We start from the raw sequence: 16,202 nt of genomic DNA, 5'->3' as shown, positions 1-16,202 counted from the left end.
TACAGGTTAACTGCTATTAGGAGAATATTTTTGTTTTTCATTTATAACAATATAAAATTTCTTTTAGTAATTTTTAAAAAGTCACTGTAAAGAAAACTATTAAGTTAATGGTATATAAGTGGTATCCTGATCTAGAAATAATCAAGAATAATGTCCATGGGTTACTCAGGTTCAGAAGACTGCTTCTCCTGCTTATCCTTGTAGCAAAATGTAGGCCCTTATTATTGATGTTCCCTTTGTCTTGACCTGATAGTCAATTTTGTCTGGTATCTTTCTTTTTGTTGTTGTTGTTGTTTGTTTATTTATTTTTAGAGAGTACGCACACATGCATGTGAGAAAGCATAGGAGGAGCACAGAGAGAGGGAGAGAGAGAATCCCAAGCAGGCTCTGTGCTGTCAGTGCAGAGCTCGATGCGGGGCTTGATCCCACAAACCATGAGATCATGACCTGAGCCGAAATCAAGAGTTGGATGCTTAACCGACGGAACCACCCAGGTGCCCCTGTCTTGTATCTTTCCATTCAGTACGTAGAAGGCCCTTAAGGGCAGAGTCTCTAGTTTCTCTTTCCTTGTAAACCCCCACCCGACCTGGAAGCAGCCAGATGTGGATGCGTTATTCATCAGTAAACCTTGGCTGCAGCATTCCTCTTTCTTCAGTCTCGTTATCTTGCCTGGTCCTTATCGGCTCCCCTTTGTGCCTCAGGATGGATGACACTGGAGGGTGTCACCCCCGGTGCCCATAGGGTGGGGAAGTGGACTGCCTGAGAAGATGTACAAGATACTTCTTCAGTGAAATAAGTGAAGGGTCAGTTCTTTCAGAGTCTGGCTCTGTTCTGGTTCCTGGAGACGGAATGGTGTGGATTCCAGAAGAAAGAGAATGGGGTTTTTGTCCTCAAGGAGTCCTATCCATCACATTCCAGGGATGATGAGACACACCTACGTGCAGCAATTGGGAAGGATTTAAAAGAAGTATATAAAGTTCAATTGTGATACTGATTTTGGGTGCCGAAGGAATAATTCAGGAAAAGGGAGAGCAGTGAAGACTAGTTAACCAGTGACAGTTTAGGGATCAGGCAGAACTTGAGATAAGCCTTAAAGACACATAGGATTCCTTACTGTCCTCTGGATGGCACAGCACATGAAGAGGGATGTGGCTTTGGTCCCATCTCCATCCGTCACTTAGCCTTGTTGTATCTGCTTTAGCATGGGTAGAATTGGGAGAATGTTTGCACCTACCTCACAGGGTTGATTTAAGAATTAACTAAGGTGATTTATGTAAAGCTCTTCACATACGTTATGTAAAGAGCATCATGCCTCTACATAGCAAGTGATCAATAATGGGTAGCTATCATTATTAATTTATCAACCATTCCATTTATTTATACAGTGAAAATTTATTGCATGGCTATCATCTGTCAGGGACTCCCAGGCTCCCCACCAGTGTCCTCAGTACCTTTTTTTTTTTTTTTTTAATTTTTTAACGTTTTTATTTATTTTTGAGACAGAGAGACAGAGCATGAACAGGGGAGGGGCAGAGAGAGAGGGAGACACAGAATCGGAAGCAGGCTCCAGGCTCTGAGCCATCAGCCCAGAGCCCGACGCGGGGCTCGAACTCACGGACCGGGAGATCGTGACCTGAGCCGAAGTCGGACGCTTAACCGACCAAGCCACCCAGGCGCCCCTGTCCTCAGTACCTTTAACGCCGAGTCCCATGGCTTCCACTTATGCATGAGACACTTAATCATGATAGTAATCATGATAGCTATAGTGTCCTGAGTGGCTGTGTATGTGTCAGACCCTCTGCCACGTGATTTGTTACTATATCACCTTTAATCTTTATCCCCATTTTACAGAAACGAGAATAGAAATGCAGAGTTTATGAAATTTGTGCAGGGTCCTATGTGGAGTGTCGAGCCTGGGATTTAAATCATCTGCTTTTTGGGTGTTGGTTTGTTAGTTTGTTTGATCCACACTGACTCTTGTTACTGTCACCGTATACCCATGATGTTTCCCAAACTGTACTTGGCTTCCTGAAAGGGCTGTGCCTCTCAACTTCAGTCCGCGACACCTCTATTCTACTTGTCCCGCATGTCTGAAAGATGGGAAACCCCCCCCTTCTCCATCAAGCCTCTGTATCTGGTTAGTCAGTAGGTTTTTGGTTCAGATGCACCTTTTCCCCCTGTTCCCCTTACCCTGGCCGGCACCTCCACTGACTTAGGCCTGGACTTATTGATTTCAGGATTTGTTCCACTGCCCTAGTCATGAGAGGTGAGGGCCACACAACACGCTTGGATGGACTTCATTAGATTTTGATAAACCATTCTTAAGTTTTTTAAGAAGTAAAGCATAATCATTCGTTAGTTCTGTGGCTGTTTGTCAGTGGTAGAAACTCAGAATGGTCTAACTGCAACGGTATAGATAAGTGAGTTGCTGTGATTAAACCTTTTTCTCCCTGGGGAAAGTGTGTTGGGAGACAGCTACTCTGTTCTGTTTTTAAAAGTAAAGCCATTTTCTTTAACAAATGGGACAGTTGGGTATCCACATGCAAACAAATGAAGTTGGACACCCTTATATGAGATACAAAAATGAACTGAGAATGGATCAATGACCTAAATACAAGAGCTGAACTTGCAAAACTCTTAAAACATACAAGTAAATCTTTATAAACTTCGATTTGGCCATGGAATTCTTCTTACACCAGAAGCATGACCAACAAAATAAACAGATAAAGTGGACTTCATCTAAAGTAAAAGCTTTTGTGCATCCATGGACATTGTCAAGGAAGGAAAAAGACAGCCTACAGAAAGGGGGAAAATGTTTGCAAATCATATATTTGGTAAGGGTTTAGTATCCAGAATACAGAAAGAAGTCTTATAACTCAAAACAAAAAGACATTACTTTTTAAAAATATATTTTTTTTAAATAAGAGTGAGTGAAAGAGAGTGAGCACATGAGCAGGGAGGGGCAGAGAGAGAGGGAGAGAGAAAATCCCAAGCAGGCTCTGCACCGTCAGCACACATCCCAACACGGGGCTTGAGCTCACGAACCATGAGATCATGGCCTGAGCTGAAATCAAGAGTTGGACACTTAACTAGCTGAGCCGCCCAGGTGCCCCAAAAAGACATTTCTTGAAAGAAGATATACAGACAGCAAACAAGCACGTGAATAGATGCTCAGCATCATTAGTCGTTAGAGAAATGCAAGTCAAAACCACAATGAGCTGCCACTCTACATCCACTAGGATGGCTATCTAAAAAAATTAAAGGAAAATAAGTGCGTTGAGGATGTGGAGACATTGGAACCCTCATACACTGCTGGTGGGGGTGTAAAATGGCACAACTAAAACATTTTTTTGGAAAGGGCCACCTGGGTGGCCCAGTTGTTTGAGTGTCTGACTCTTGATTTAGGCCCAGGTCATGATCTCAGGGTCATGGGATTGAGCCCCACACCAGGCCCCACGCTGAGCATGGATCCTGCCCCAGATTGTCTTTCTTTATCCCTCTGCCACTCTCCCCTGCTCATGCACGCTCTCTCTCCCCAAAATTAAAAATAAAAAATTTAAGAAAAATTAAAAAAAAAAAATTTCCCACGCACAGCTGGCGTGGGAAACAGCAAACATAGAATTACCATTATAGCCATTATTCCACTGAAAACAAGTCCTCAAATGAATATATTTATGTACATATGTGTGTGTAGCAGCACTAAATCACAATAATCAAAAGGTTGAAACGGCTGAAATGTCTGTTGTGGAGAGATAAACAAATGGTGGCGTCTATACCGTGGAATATTATTCAACCATAAAAAGGAATACAGTGCAGATACAAGGTATAATATGGATGGACTTTGAGGACATTATGCTAAGTGTGTCATATATTGCATGGTTCCGTTTATGTAACATATCCACAATAGGTAAATGCATAGAGAGCAGGTTGGTGGCTGCTAGGAGTTGAGTGGAGGGGAGAATGGGGAATGATTGCTTGATGAATATGGATTTCCTTTTGGAGGTGATGAAAAATATTTTGGATCTAGGCAGAGATAGATGTAGCCAGGATCACTAGCTGGCTTCTGGTGACAGTCTCTTCTTTGCTGAGGTCAGGACCCCATGGCCGGCGATTTCTAACTCTGATGCCTTCACGGGTCCGATCTATGGGGATCTGTGTCTGAGGCCAGCTGGATAGAAGTCAGCAGGGAGTGGTGGGGATTAGGTGGAACTAGGCTGGACCTGCACTGTCTAAAGGCATTCGTATTCAGGGAGACCTTCCCTGGGTGGATTCTTGCCCCATCTCCATCATTCTGCCATCCCTCTCCAGCCATCTGGCAGGCTAATGTATTTAAACATCTTTGCCGTACCATTCATTCTCTCTAAACCCATGTCCTGTAACAGAACCTAAACTTCTTTGTTCCCCCTTCCAGCCTAGGATCTGCGGAAGGTCAGCTGGTTCTAGATGCATCATCAAACTGTTACCCTCCTCCCACTCACCCTGTCCCAGCACCTGGGGTTTGGGTGATAAGACTAAATCCCATTGGCTATGTAAGGGGATGGGCTCGCTCTGAATCTTTGGTTTAAGGGTGGCTTAGAGAGAGAGGGTCAGCAGCTGGTGGCTGCCTCTAATCGGGGAATGGTAGGTTTCTTTAGTGCCACTGGCCCAGCAATTTGAGGGCATATTTGTTTTATCTGCCAGCAGGGAGAGGGGCACAGAAGAATCTGGAAAGATGTTTGTTATTCGAGGAGATGGAGAAAGTTTTTTTTAAATCTGTCCAAGCATTTAGAGACTTGGATCCATTCAGCTCAGAGTGGGGAGGGGTGTGTCAGGGGAGTCCGGGAGAGGGTGTGGAGGAAGGAGACCTAGTCCATTAGATCTAGGGAGGGGCCAGCACTGTTTTCTTTTGTGCTTCCAGCTCTATAGCTGCTTGTAATCCCCTCTTCACTGCTGATTTTCTGAGAAGCACTTAGGACAGAAAGATCTTTGTCCTTCCAATAGGTAACAATAGGTAACCATCCTTCCAATAGGTAACAATCCAGTGGGCATTTGCAGGCTGGGGGCAGGATGAGAAAAGTATAGCTGTGTGACTTGAAGGAACTGCCTAAGGCTCTTGTGCCCTAAAAAGCACCCCTAAACCCCTCCATGGTACCCAGAGTACCACCATCACACATCCCTTTATTGAAGGAGTTTGCCTCTCAGAGGTAAAGGTAAAGCCTTCTGAAGAGGCCCTCAGGAGGGTCACTGGAAAGTCAACCCTGGGAGGGTGTGACCCAGCACAGTAGGGCTCAGAACTGATTTTTTTCATTGTTTACCTAGACAGAGTGGTTGGAGGAACCGAGTCAACTTTTTTGTTACTCTGTCTTCAGTGGATTCCTTTCCCTCCCCTTCCCATTTGGACTTGAAGAGCAGGGATGGGGAGAGACTCTTCCTACCTTCTCTGAAGTCCTGAGTATAAAGCTCTGAATCCCAGGTGTTCAGCGTCCGGCTGAACCTCCCGGCCCGGGAGAGGTTGTGCTTTCATGAGGCCTTCAGAACCTTCCTGCTTGTGGAAATGGAGGCCTGGCTCGCACGTACCCTCTGCCCGCTCAGAGCTTCTCGGCTTGGCATATAGCACTTCAGTCACTTAGCGTGTTTGCTCTTTTTTTGTTTTTTAATTTATTTTTGAGAGACAGAGAGAGAAATTGCAAGGGAGGGAGGGGCAGAGAGAGAGACACACAGAATTGGAACCAGGCTCCAGGCTCCCAGCTGTCAGCACAGAGCCCGATTGGGAGCTCGAACTCACGAACCACGAGATCGTGACCTGAGCCCCTTACCCACCTGAGCCACCCAGGTGCCCCTTAGCGTGTTTGCCCTTTTTAGGAAGATTGACTCCTGCAAGGGGATGCAGACAGCTGAAGCTGTCATGTAGGTGAGGTAGCCGCCTCAGCTACTGTCCTAGGAGAGCCCAGATGGCTCCACACTGTGGTGCTTTGGTGTTAGAACTTGGGAGACAGGCCCAGAGTATTACTGATTCAGTGAACTAGTTCTTTCCTCCTGGGTCATACACACAGAGATTCATGGTTGTGAACATACATGTATCCTCTGACTTCTTCAATTTGTCAGGCATTTCTCAGTGGCTGGGGGTGGGGGAGGGAATTCCTGGATCAAAGGAAAATCTCTGTGCCCGAGAGACAGCTTTCTTACAAACTTAACTTGGGAGAGGTTCATGGAAACTGTGCAGGCACTGTCTGGAACCTTGAAAATCGATTCCTTGCACCTCCAAAATGCACCCCATTCCTTGTGGTTTGAGAGTGGTTATGGCCCAGGGGTGCCTGGCCAGATAGGAAGCCCAAGGAGCCTCTCCTCAGAAGGGTCAGCTGTGACATCACGGGTCCCTCCATAGGGCGTGAATGGGCTGTGTGCTGTGAAGGTTAAGAGGGAAGGCTTTTGAGTCAGGCTGCCTGTGTCAGTCCTGGCTTATTAGTTGATTTTTTATGTCAGTTTCCTCATCTTGTAAAAAGGATATGGCAATGGTACCTACCTCATAAGGTTGTTGTGAGTTAATGATAATGCCGATAAAGGACTTGCCACGAAAATGGATGCATCGTAGGTACATCTTCCCAAAAATGATGGCTCCTACCATCAGTCCATGGTAGCTGCACAGTGGAGCCTAGAGGAGAGGGTAAGAATCTGGCAGGAGGGCTCTGTAAGTGGTGGTTTCCCTGTGATTAACGCAGACTTTCTGGTTTCTTCTATGTTCCTTTTCTTCCCAGTATTGATCCTCCAGAAGGTGGAGAATGGAGACCTGAGCAACAAGATTCTGAAGATCACTGATTTTGGCCTGGCTCGAGAATGGCACCGAACCACAAAGATGAGCGCAGCAGGGACATACGCTTGGATGGCACCCGAAGTCATCCGTGCCTCCATGTTTTCCAAAGGCAGTGATGTGTGGAGGTAAGGTCCAAAGGGTCAGGGGCAGTGCCGCCCTGGTCTATTTTGGCTGCACACGTGTTTCAGGACTTGGAGAACTGAGGATGCATAGACTCCCAGACACCCCAAGTAGGTCTAAGTGACCCCTTCACAGCAATCTGTAGTAACTCCCAGGTTGCCATGGGACAGTTTCTAACGCCTTCATCTATCCAAAATTCCTTTAGTGCTGTGGCAGGTACCGCCTCTATGTGTTAGTGATTGCTCCGTAGGAAAGACCAGTAGATCCCAGGGGCAGTGTGTACTCCCATCTCTGACTGTAGGGTGGTGAGGGCACCCAGGCATTCCTGGGGACTGACCTTCCACGGGGTCCCCCTGGCTTCCTTAGCAACTGCGGCTGTTATTGCTGGACTTGTTCTCACTCTAAGCTCTTCTGCTGATGAGTATTCTTTGCACTATCTCTGTTGTTTTGGTGGGTTGGAAATTATGCTTTCTAGTTATATGGTTAACCTTTTAGTCAGGGCACTGTCTGTTGAACATTGATACAGAAATGGGAAAAGATGGGTCTCAAGCCTGTACTGAGAACTGCAGAGTCACAGATTAGACTAGCCGTTCCCCTAGTAAATGTCAGCCTAAGAGGTCATAGGCACATGGATCTAAAAATCTAATCCCCACTGATGGGAGGAAGAGCTTGTGCAGAGGGTGCATCCTCCTGGCTGTGAGAAGTAGCATCACCTTGGTACACCAAAAGAAAGGGCCATGGTTATCATCGGACTTCAGTCTATGAAGTTGTTTCTTCCTGGTGAGTTGTAAAGTGAGCTTGTGTGTGTATATGACGAATGTGTGTATTAAAAAAAAAACAGCTTTATTGAGATATACACGTATTACGAAGTTCACCCTTCAAAATGTAGAAGTCGATGGTTTATGGTAAATTTACCAACTTTGTACCAATCGGCATTGTTACCAGCTTGCTAAGGCTGCTGTAACAAACTACCGCAGGCCTGGTAGCTTTAAACAATAGACCTTTGTAGTGTGGAGGCCAGAAGTCTGAAATCAGTACTAACAGGGCTATGCCCCCTCTGAGACTTTGGGGGAGATTCTGTTCCACATAAGGGTTTTGGATATTAGGACATGGATGTATCTTTTTAGGGCTACCATTCAAACCACTACGACCGCTATCTGTTTCCAGAATTATTTTTCTTATCCCAAAAAGAAACCCAATACCTGTTGGTAGTCATTCCCCAATCCTGCCTCCCCCTGTCCCCAGCAACTACTAATTTACTTTCTGTCTCTATGGATTTGCCTATTCCAGGCATTTCTTATATATGGAATCAATACAACATGTGGTCTTTTTGACTGGCTGCTTTCATTTATCATGTTTTCAAGGTTCATCCATGTAGCATGCATGAGTCAGAACTTCATTCCTCTTTATACCTGAATAATATTCCATCCTATGGAAATTTATTTATAAGTTGATGAACATTCGAGTTGTTTCCACTTTTTGGCAGTTGTGAATAATACTGTTGTGGACATTTTTGTGCAAGCTTTTGTGTGAACATAGATTAACATAGATTTTCAGTTCCCCTAAGTATATACCTGGAAGTGGATTTGCTAAGCTATATGGTTATTCTGTGTTTAATTTTTTGAGGAACGACCGAACTATTTTTTTTTTTTTACCATAGCTGCACCGTTTTCCATTTCCATTAGCAATGTAGGAGGGTTCCAATTTCTCTACATTGTCTCAATACTTGTTATTATATGTCTTCTTAATTATTGCTATCCAGTTAGATATGAAGTGGTATCTCGTTGTAATTTGGATTTTATTCTCTAATGACTCCTGATGTTGAGCATCTTTTCGTGTGTTTATTGGCCATTTGTATATCTTTTCTAGATAAATGCCTATTCAAATCCTTTGCTAGTTTTGAAACTGGGTTGGTTATCTGTCTTATTTTTAAGTTGAAAGAGTTCTTTATATATTTTTAATATAAGTCCTTTATCAGGTACATGATTTGCAAATATTTTCTCCCATTCTATGGGTTTCTTTTTTCTTGTTTTTTTCTTTTTCTTTCTTTTTTTTTTTTTTTTTTTGAATGAGGGGCAAAGAGAGAGAGAATCCTAGGAGGGGCAGAAGTAGAGGTAGAGAGAGAGAGAGAGAGGCAATGCTCACCCAAAGCGGGGCTCGTGCTCACCAGAAGCGGGACTTGAGCTCACCCAATGTGGAATTCGAACTGACAAACCATGGGATCATGACCTGAGTTGAAGTCAGATGCTTAATGACTGAGCTACCCAGCTGCCCTCTTTTTACTTTCTTGATGGTATTCTTTGAAACAGAAACATTTTTAATTTTGATGAGGTCCAATTTATCTATTTTTTTATTTGATTGCTTGTGCTTTGAGTGCTTTTGCTTAGGCTTTTGGTGTCATAGTTAAGAAACCATCCCCAAGTTTTATGAATATCTATACCCATGTTCTAAGAGTTATAAAACTCTTAGCTTTTACATTTAGGTCTGTGTTCCATTTTGACTTAATTTTTGTATGTGGTGTGAGGTAAGGGGTTTAACTTCATTCTTTTGCCTGTGACTACAGTAGTCCCTCCTTATCAGTGGTTTCGCTTTTTTATGGTTTCATTTACCCATGGTCAACCATAGTCTGGAAGGTCAGACCTATCATCAGAAGGTCAGTATTACCTAACGCTGGGTCACAATGCCTACATCATTCATCTCACTTCATCTCATCACATAGGCTTTTTATCATCTCACATCGTCACAAGGGTGAGTATAGAATGATAAGATTTTGAAAGAAAGAGCATATTTGTATAACTTTTATTATAATATATTATAATTATTCCATTTTATTGTTCATCTCTTACTATGCTTAGTTTATAAATTAAACTTTATCATATTTATGTGTGTATAGGAATAAACATCTATAGGGTTCTGTACCACCTGCAATTTCAGGCATCCACTGGGGGTCTTGGAACATGTCTCCCATGGATAAAGGGGGGACTACTGTACCCAGCCCCATTTGTTGAAAAGGCTGTTCTTTCCTAATTGTCACCCTTGTCAAAAAGTAATTTATCACAGATGGAAGGGTTTATTTCTAGACTGTCAATTATACTTCATTGGTCTATGTGCGTATCCTTATGCCAGTATGACTCTTTTGTTTTAATCAGTCTTTCTTCCTTTCTCCCTCCCTTCCTTTCTTTCTTTCTTTCTTTCTTTCTTTCTTTCTTTCTTTCTTTCTTTCTTTCTTTCTTTCTTTCTTTCAACATAAGCAGGGACGAGCAGAGGGAGGCAGGGGAGGAGACAGAATCCAATGCAGGCTCTGAGCTGTCAGCACAGAGCCTGACAAATGAACGGCTTGAACTTACAAACCATGATTTCATGACCTGAGCCAAAGTTGGATGCTTAACCAACTGAGCCACCCAAGCACCCCAGTACCATTCTGTTTTAATTACTGTAGCTTTGTACTAAGTTTTGAAATTAGGACATGTGAGTCTTCCAGCTTTGCTGTTCTTCAAGATTATTTTGGCCATTCTGTGTGCCTTGCGTTTCCAAATGAATTTTAGGAACACTTTATCAATTTCTCCAAAATAGGCAGCTGAGATTTTGATGGGAATTGTGTTAAACCTGTAGGTCACTTTGGGAACTGTTGTCAGCTTAACAACATTAAGTCTTCCAATCCATGAACATGAGATATATTCCTATTTACGTAGACCTTTTCTAATTTCTTTGAGTGATGTTTTGTAGCTTCTGTATATTGCATCGTATATCCCCAAGCATTAATTATAGGGTGAAGTGACTATCATGCAGAAAAGCGTTTTCTTCCCTTAAAATATCTGGCCAGATTTCATCAGTGTGAACTGTGTAGTGACATTCCAATGTTTTTGACATATAAAAACAGCAATTTCATAGGCTTCAATCTAACGCTTTCATTACTTGACTATAGGCTAAATGAGAATAGCTAATATATTAATTAGGCTAAGCTACTATTACAAAGAGACCTATAGATGCAGTGGCTTAAATAAAGTAGTACTCAAAGAGTAGTTCAGCCAGTCCAGGCTGTGGGGTAGCTGCGCCCCGTGAGATCCTTCAGAAACCCAGGTTCTTTCCGGGTCCCTCAGTGCATTGTTCTTATCTAAATGGTTACATCTAAGTGACTGTTGCTTCCACGTTGTATTTTGCAGAAACAGAGAAAGAGAGCTTATCCATGACAAGCAGGTTGTCTTTAATTTGGAGACAACCCAGAAGTTGTGTACATCTCCTGCTCTTTTGTTATATGCGCGCACCCGGCTCCAAAAGAGGGAGACAGATGTAGGCTCTAGCTGGGTAACTGTGTGTCCAGCTAAAACTCTTATGATGGAAGAAGGGGAGAGTGGATTTGGGGGACAATCAGCTACTTGCCACACTCAACTTGATCTTACCTTTCTTCCTAGGAAACCATGACTTCTCAGTAACATTACTGTTTTCTACTTCCTGTATTCCTGCTAGGCTTCTTCTCCAGCATGGCCCTGAAATTGTACAGATTTTATTGCCACAGACGCCAAAAGTTTCTGTCGCTATACTGATTTGGACAGAGTTGCTGCAGGTATGCAGGCACGTTCTTAGTGGGAAGCGAAAGCCCCAATATCTAATGTAAGGTCTTTTCATGGTGACAGAAGTGGCCGGCAAGGAAGAGCAAGGCCATTGTAGGAGTTTGTCCATCATGGAAGGAACAGGGCAGGACCATTCATCTTTTACCCAAAGTGTCCTTGTTCTAAGGCTAACCTCCAGGTCTTGCCTTTCAACCACAGATCCTGAAAGCAGGCTTGAGGAGCCTTTGGTGAATCATCTGATGAAGTTATTCTGCTCTCTGAAGGGAATGGCTCGGAGGTAAACTCCAAATCAGTAGCACTTTGGATGAGGTGGCTTGGAAATGGTCATGTGGTCGGCTCTGCCACTAGGTCTTCAGTTTAGAGTTGTTCCCAGGACTTCAGCTTCCTGACTCATCTCGGTCGAGGAATGTGGTTTGAAGACATAATTCACTGTGCTCCCTCCAGCTATCTTAGCTTCCGCGCTGCAGTATTCCCTGCAAGGAACAATGTATTGGAACCCCTTAGATGGGCCTTTACTCCTTGAGGCTACTTACCTAAGTGGCTCCAAATGATCTCAAACCTTTGTCCGAGGAAAACTTGTGCCCATTGCTGTATGTACAATATGCATACATTGGTGACAGTATTTGCTACCCACACAAATGCTTATGAGCTAGGCTCTATGCTAAATACTGTACCCCATTAAAAAAAACTTCTAATGTTTTATTCTTTCTTTGAGAGAAAGACAGAGTGCAAGTAGGGGAGGGGCAGAGGGAAGGGGAGACACAGAATCCGAAGCAGGCTCCAGGCTCTGAGCTGTCAGCGCAGAGCCGGACATGGGGCTCAAACTCACGAACCATGAGATCATGACCTGAACCAAAGTTGGACGTTCAACCTACTGAGCCACCCAGGCACCCCACTATACCTCTATTTTATCTCGTTTTATTCCTCACAAGAATCCCCAAAAGTAGAGGATATTATTTCCATTTGACAGATAAGGTAACCGAGGCTTAGATGGTTTAAGTCATTTGTCTAAGTTCATCCAAGTGGTAGAGACAAAGCTGTGGTTAGAATCAGAGCAGTGCCTGGGTGACTCAGTTAAGTGTCCAACTCTTGATCTCAAGGTTGTGAGTTCAAGCCCCATGCTGGGCTCTGCACTGGGTGTGAAGCCTAGTTTAAAAAAAAAAAAAAAGGAACTAAATATGTGTCTCTGAAAACTTTGTGGTTTAGCCATATTGCCATCTGTATACCCTTGTGCCTGCATTTCAGGCAGCTTCTTCCGGGATGATTGGCCCACTAGGCCTGGGGCTCAGCAGGATGTCCCAGAGAGGGCCCACACATGCCCAGGAGCTTGGACAACGTTTGTTCACAAATCGACTTGTAACTCATTTACTCATTCAGGAAATGTTTGTGGAATATTTACTGTGTGCCAGGTACTGGGCAGAGCCTGTGTCTGTCCTCCACCCCTCCTGGAACTCCTCAAGGTCTGGGGCCTCTGGGCCTCTTCTATTGCTGTGTGCCGAAGGCCAGCTGAGTTTGTCTTACTGCTTTTCGAGTGTAGGTCTCTGGGTCTCTTCCACATGCTGTGATGGAGGGTATGATGATCACGGCCCAGATCCTCGACTTCATGTGTTTCCTGATGTGCTTGGATTAGACCACCTCAGGAGGAGTAATTGACAAAACCTTTCCCTTTGGTTGTGTGTGCACAGAGTGCAGTGGTTAGTGGTCTCCTATAATGACTTCTTGCCTGGTGTGGGGGGGATGGAGTGGAGGCATTTTAAGTTTTCAGAATTATAGAACTTGGAGCGCCTGGGTGGCTCAGTGGGTTAAGCGTCTGATGCTTGGTTTCAGCTCAGGTCACGATCTCATCGTGTGTGGTTTCGAGCCCTGCGTAGGGCTCTGTGCTGACAGCATGGAGCCTGCTTGGGATTCTCTGTCTCCCTCTCTCTCTGCCCCTACCTGGCTCTCTCTCAAAATAAATAAATAAATAAACATTAAAATAAAATTATAGAAGTAAAATGTGTTCACCGTAGGAAAAAAAATTAGAAAGTATGGGTAAACAAAAAGAAAAAAAAAAAGGGAAAAAGAAATCACCCATTACTCACTTCTAAAGATAACTTCTGATAATATTTTGGTGCATTTATTTCTGTTCCTGTGCTCATCTACTCGTCCCTTAAAATGAGATCATTCTGTTTTGTAAGCTGCTTTTGAATATAATACAGGGGCACCTCTGTTGGGTGTCTGACTTCAGCTCGGGTCATGGTCTTACAGTTTGTGGGTTCGAGTTCTGCATCGGGCTCTGTGCTGACAGCTCAGCTTCAGATTCTGTGTCTCCTTCTCTCTCTTTGCCCCTCTCCTGCTTGTCTGTCTCTCTCTCTCTTAAAAAAAAAAAAACAATAATGTAATATAGCATGCGCATATTACCATATCAGTAAATATTTACCATGTCTATGTATTCATGTATATATTACATATATAGTAACAAATAAATCATCGTTTTGAATGAGGTCTGGTTAACAACAACAACAAGAACAGTTTTGTGTTACTTCACAATTTACAGAGTGCTTTCATATGTGGTAGTTCAACTATCTTCACCAACAATTATTAAATAGCATGGTTTCTGGAATGTGGGGTCACAGCCAATTACCAAGTGCAGAAGCCCATTCAAGGGACACCCTCTCCTTTCAGGATGTGTGTCTTAGAGACAACATAGGTTAATAAGAAAAATAGTCCTGGTCCAGCTCAGGTGTGGATTTGCTGTGCCTTTGGTTGGGTTGCTATCTACTCTGATGCTTTTCCTCACTTTGAGAACACAGAGCGCCCCTCCCTGACCTGTGACCCCACCAAATGGTGGAAGGCATTACCATACCTCTGGAGGTGGTTAATCATTGACACAGGGTGCATTCCCCAAGGTTTGCAAGGACGCCTGGGAAATCACTGACAGCACTATGGGAATGGGTGGCTCCCCGTTGGGGGAGGGACTGAGGCAGAGTTTTAGCTGAGCTGGTACCTCCAGGCCGCTTGTACAAGGTCTTGAAAGGGCCTGTTGACCTTCTCTCAACCTTGGGAGGGCATCAGAGTGGGTCAAACCTGAGGTAAACCATGTGGGCTTCTCCTGCCCACCTCTCCCGGGGGCTCAGACACATCTAATGTGTCATTCTTTAGTTCCTTTCTTGGACTCTATTCCTGCCAAAGGAATGCCAAGTCTTCATTTACATCACCACCTTCTGTTACAGAAATAAAGAGGAACATTGGCAGAGGAGAACTAACTGGTTCAGTCGTCCCCAGGAATGCTTCTTCCCTGATTGCTGTCGTCCCTCAGCAAGGCTCTTGGCCGACACTGCAGTCTCTCCCTAAATCCCACCAGAGGCTTTCTTGTTTCAGGACCTTCCCAAGGGGAAGCACACAGTGTTCACTAGCTGTAGAGTGTAGCTTCCAGAGAAGCAGTAGTTACTGTTATTTATTCTTTGCAGTTACTCTGTGTGGTGGGAATTGGCTGTCTTTGTTGCACAAGTGAGGAAACTGAGGTTTGGACAGGTAAGCTTCCTTTGCCACGGCCCCACCACTGTAAGTGGTGAAGCAGACACATTTGACTCAAGTCTGTCTGAATCTTCCTTGGGCAGCATTCGACCCGTTTCTCCTAGTTGTGGGGCATTTCACATGGAACAAAATGGCAGTGGAACAAAGAAACAAGCCAGGTGAGAGCAGGGCTGCCCTCGTCGAAACTGAGAGAGATGGAGTCCCTGGCTCCACCCTCTTCGAGGTGGCCCGAGGCATCTCCATGGGTCACCTAGGACTCAGCACTAAAAGCGTCACAGAGTAGATGTGAGGACACAAATAGGACCCATGTTTAGATCTTTGAAATCCTCTACTGTCTTTCCAGGTAGTTAGGGCTCAGACACCAGGAGAGGGGTTCTTTGGGACCTTGGGTTTTTGTTCCCCAGAGTGGAGGTTGGCAGTGATGCCAGGAACAGACAACTGAAGCTGAGGGTCACCGTAGCCTAGGAGTCTAGTCCGCAGTGCGGACAGTTCTTAGAGGTCACTTGGTAGCAGCTGCCCAGCACGACTGCTGTCTGGATGAGTCACAGTAAAGATTTGGCAGGAAGAATAACAGTGCTATTCTGGGAATTCAGGGCTTACTCCAGGGTGCCCAGTGCAGCCTGCGGGACTGTCTATCCATACAGTGCTTCCCACCAGCTCACTCACTAGACGAGGCCTACTGTGTACGAGACCCTGAGAAAGCAAAGGTTAAACGACCATCCCTGCTCTCGCAGGGCCCATTGGCTGGCAGACAAACAACCACAGTCCACGGCAGCCCACACAAGGGTGAAGTAACACTGGCAGCGTCAGGGAAGGCTTCCTAAAGTGTCCATTGTTGCCATCAACCTCAGACTAAAAGCCAAGTCCCTGTCAAGACAAGACCTGTAACTGTCTACCAGGCTTTTTGTGGTTGTTGAGATACATAAAGAAAGTGATGTATTTGGAGGGCGCACTGGGGGAACACCGTTGTCCAAGGAGACTGGCCAGGCCACTCTGGAGGACCGTCTGCGGGGATCTTCTGGGATGCCCTGGTGCGTTGGTTGGCACATTGCTCTCCTTTGGAGCCATGCCAGGTCACCTGGGATTCTTTGAGGGCAAGCCTTGGCTTTGTATATGCTGATCCCTGTGTTCTTTTACCTAGCAGTCCGGGCTTAGCTGTCTCCTGGCCCCATTCTGGTCTGGTTTAGGTGGCCAGGGGCCCATCA

At 44.7% G+C, this 16,202-nt stretch overlaps 1 protein-coding gene across 1 annotated transcript in view; it reads left to right on the top strand.

Moving 5' to 3' along the window:
* The window catches only part of MAP3K9 (mitogen-activated protein kinase kinase kinase 9), a 75,440-nt gene that overhangs the window by 40,470 nt on the left and 18,768 nt on the right, over window positions 1–16,202 (top strand). The window contains exon 3 of the mRNA XM_042990016.1: window positions 6,735–6,915. Coding sequence (XP_042845950.1) covers window positions 6,735–6,915 — 181 coding nt within the window. The remainder of the gene's footprint in view (window positions 1–6,734; window positions 6,916–16,202) is intronic.

This window comes from Panthera tigris, chromosome B3, assembly GCF_018350195.1.
Source record: "Panthera tigris isolate Pti1 chromosome B3, P.tigris_Pti1_mat1.1, whole genome shotgun sequence".
NCBI lineage: Eukaryota > Metazoa > Chordata > Mammalia > Carnivora > Felidae > Panthera > Panthera tigris.
Note: the sequence above shows the minus strand (reverse complement) of the source record. Positions and strands in the feature narration are given on the sequence as shown.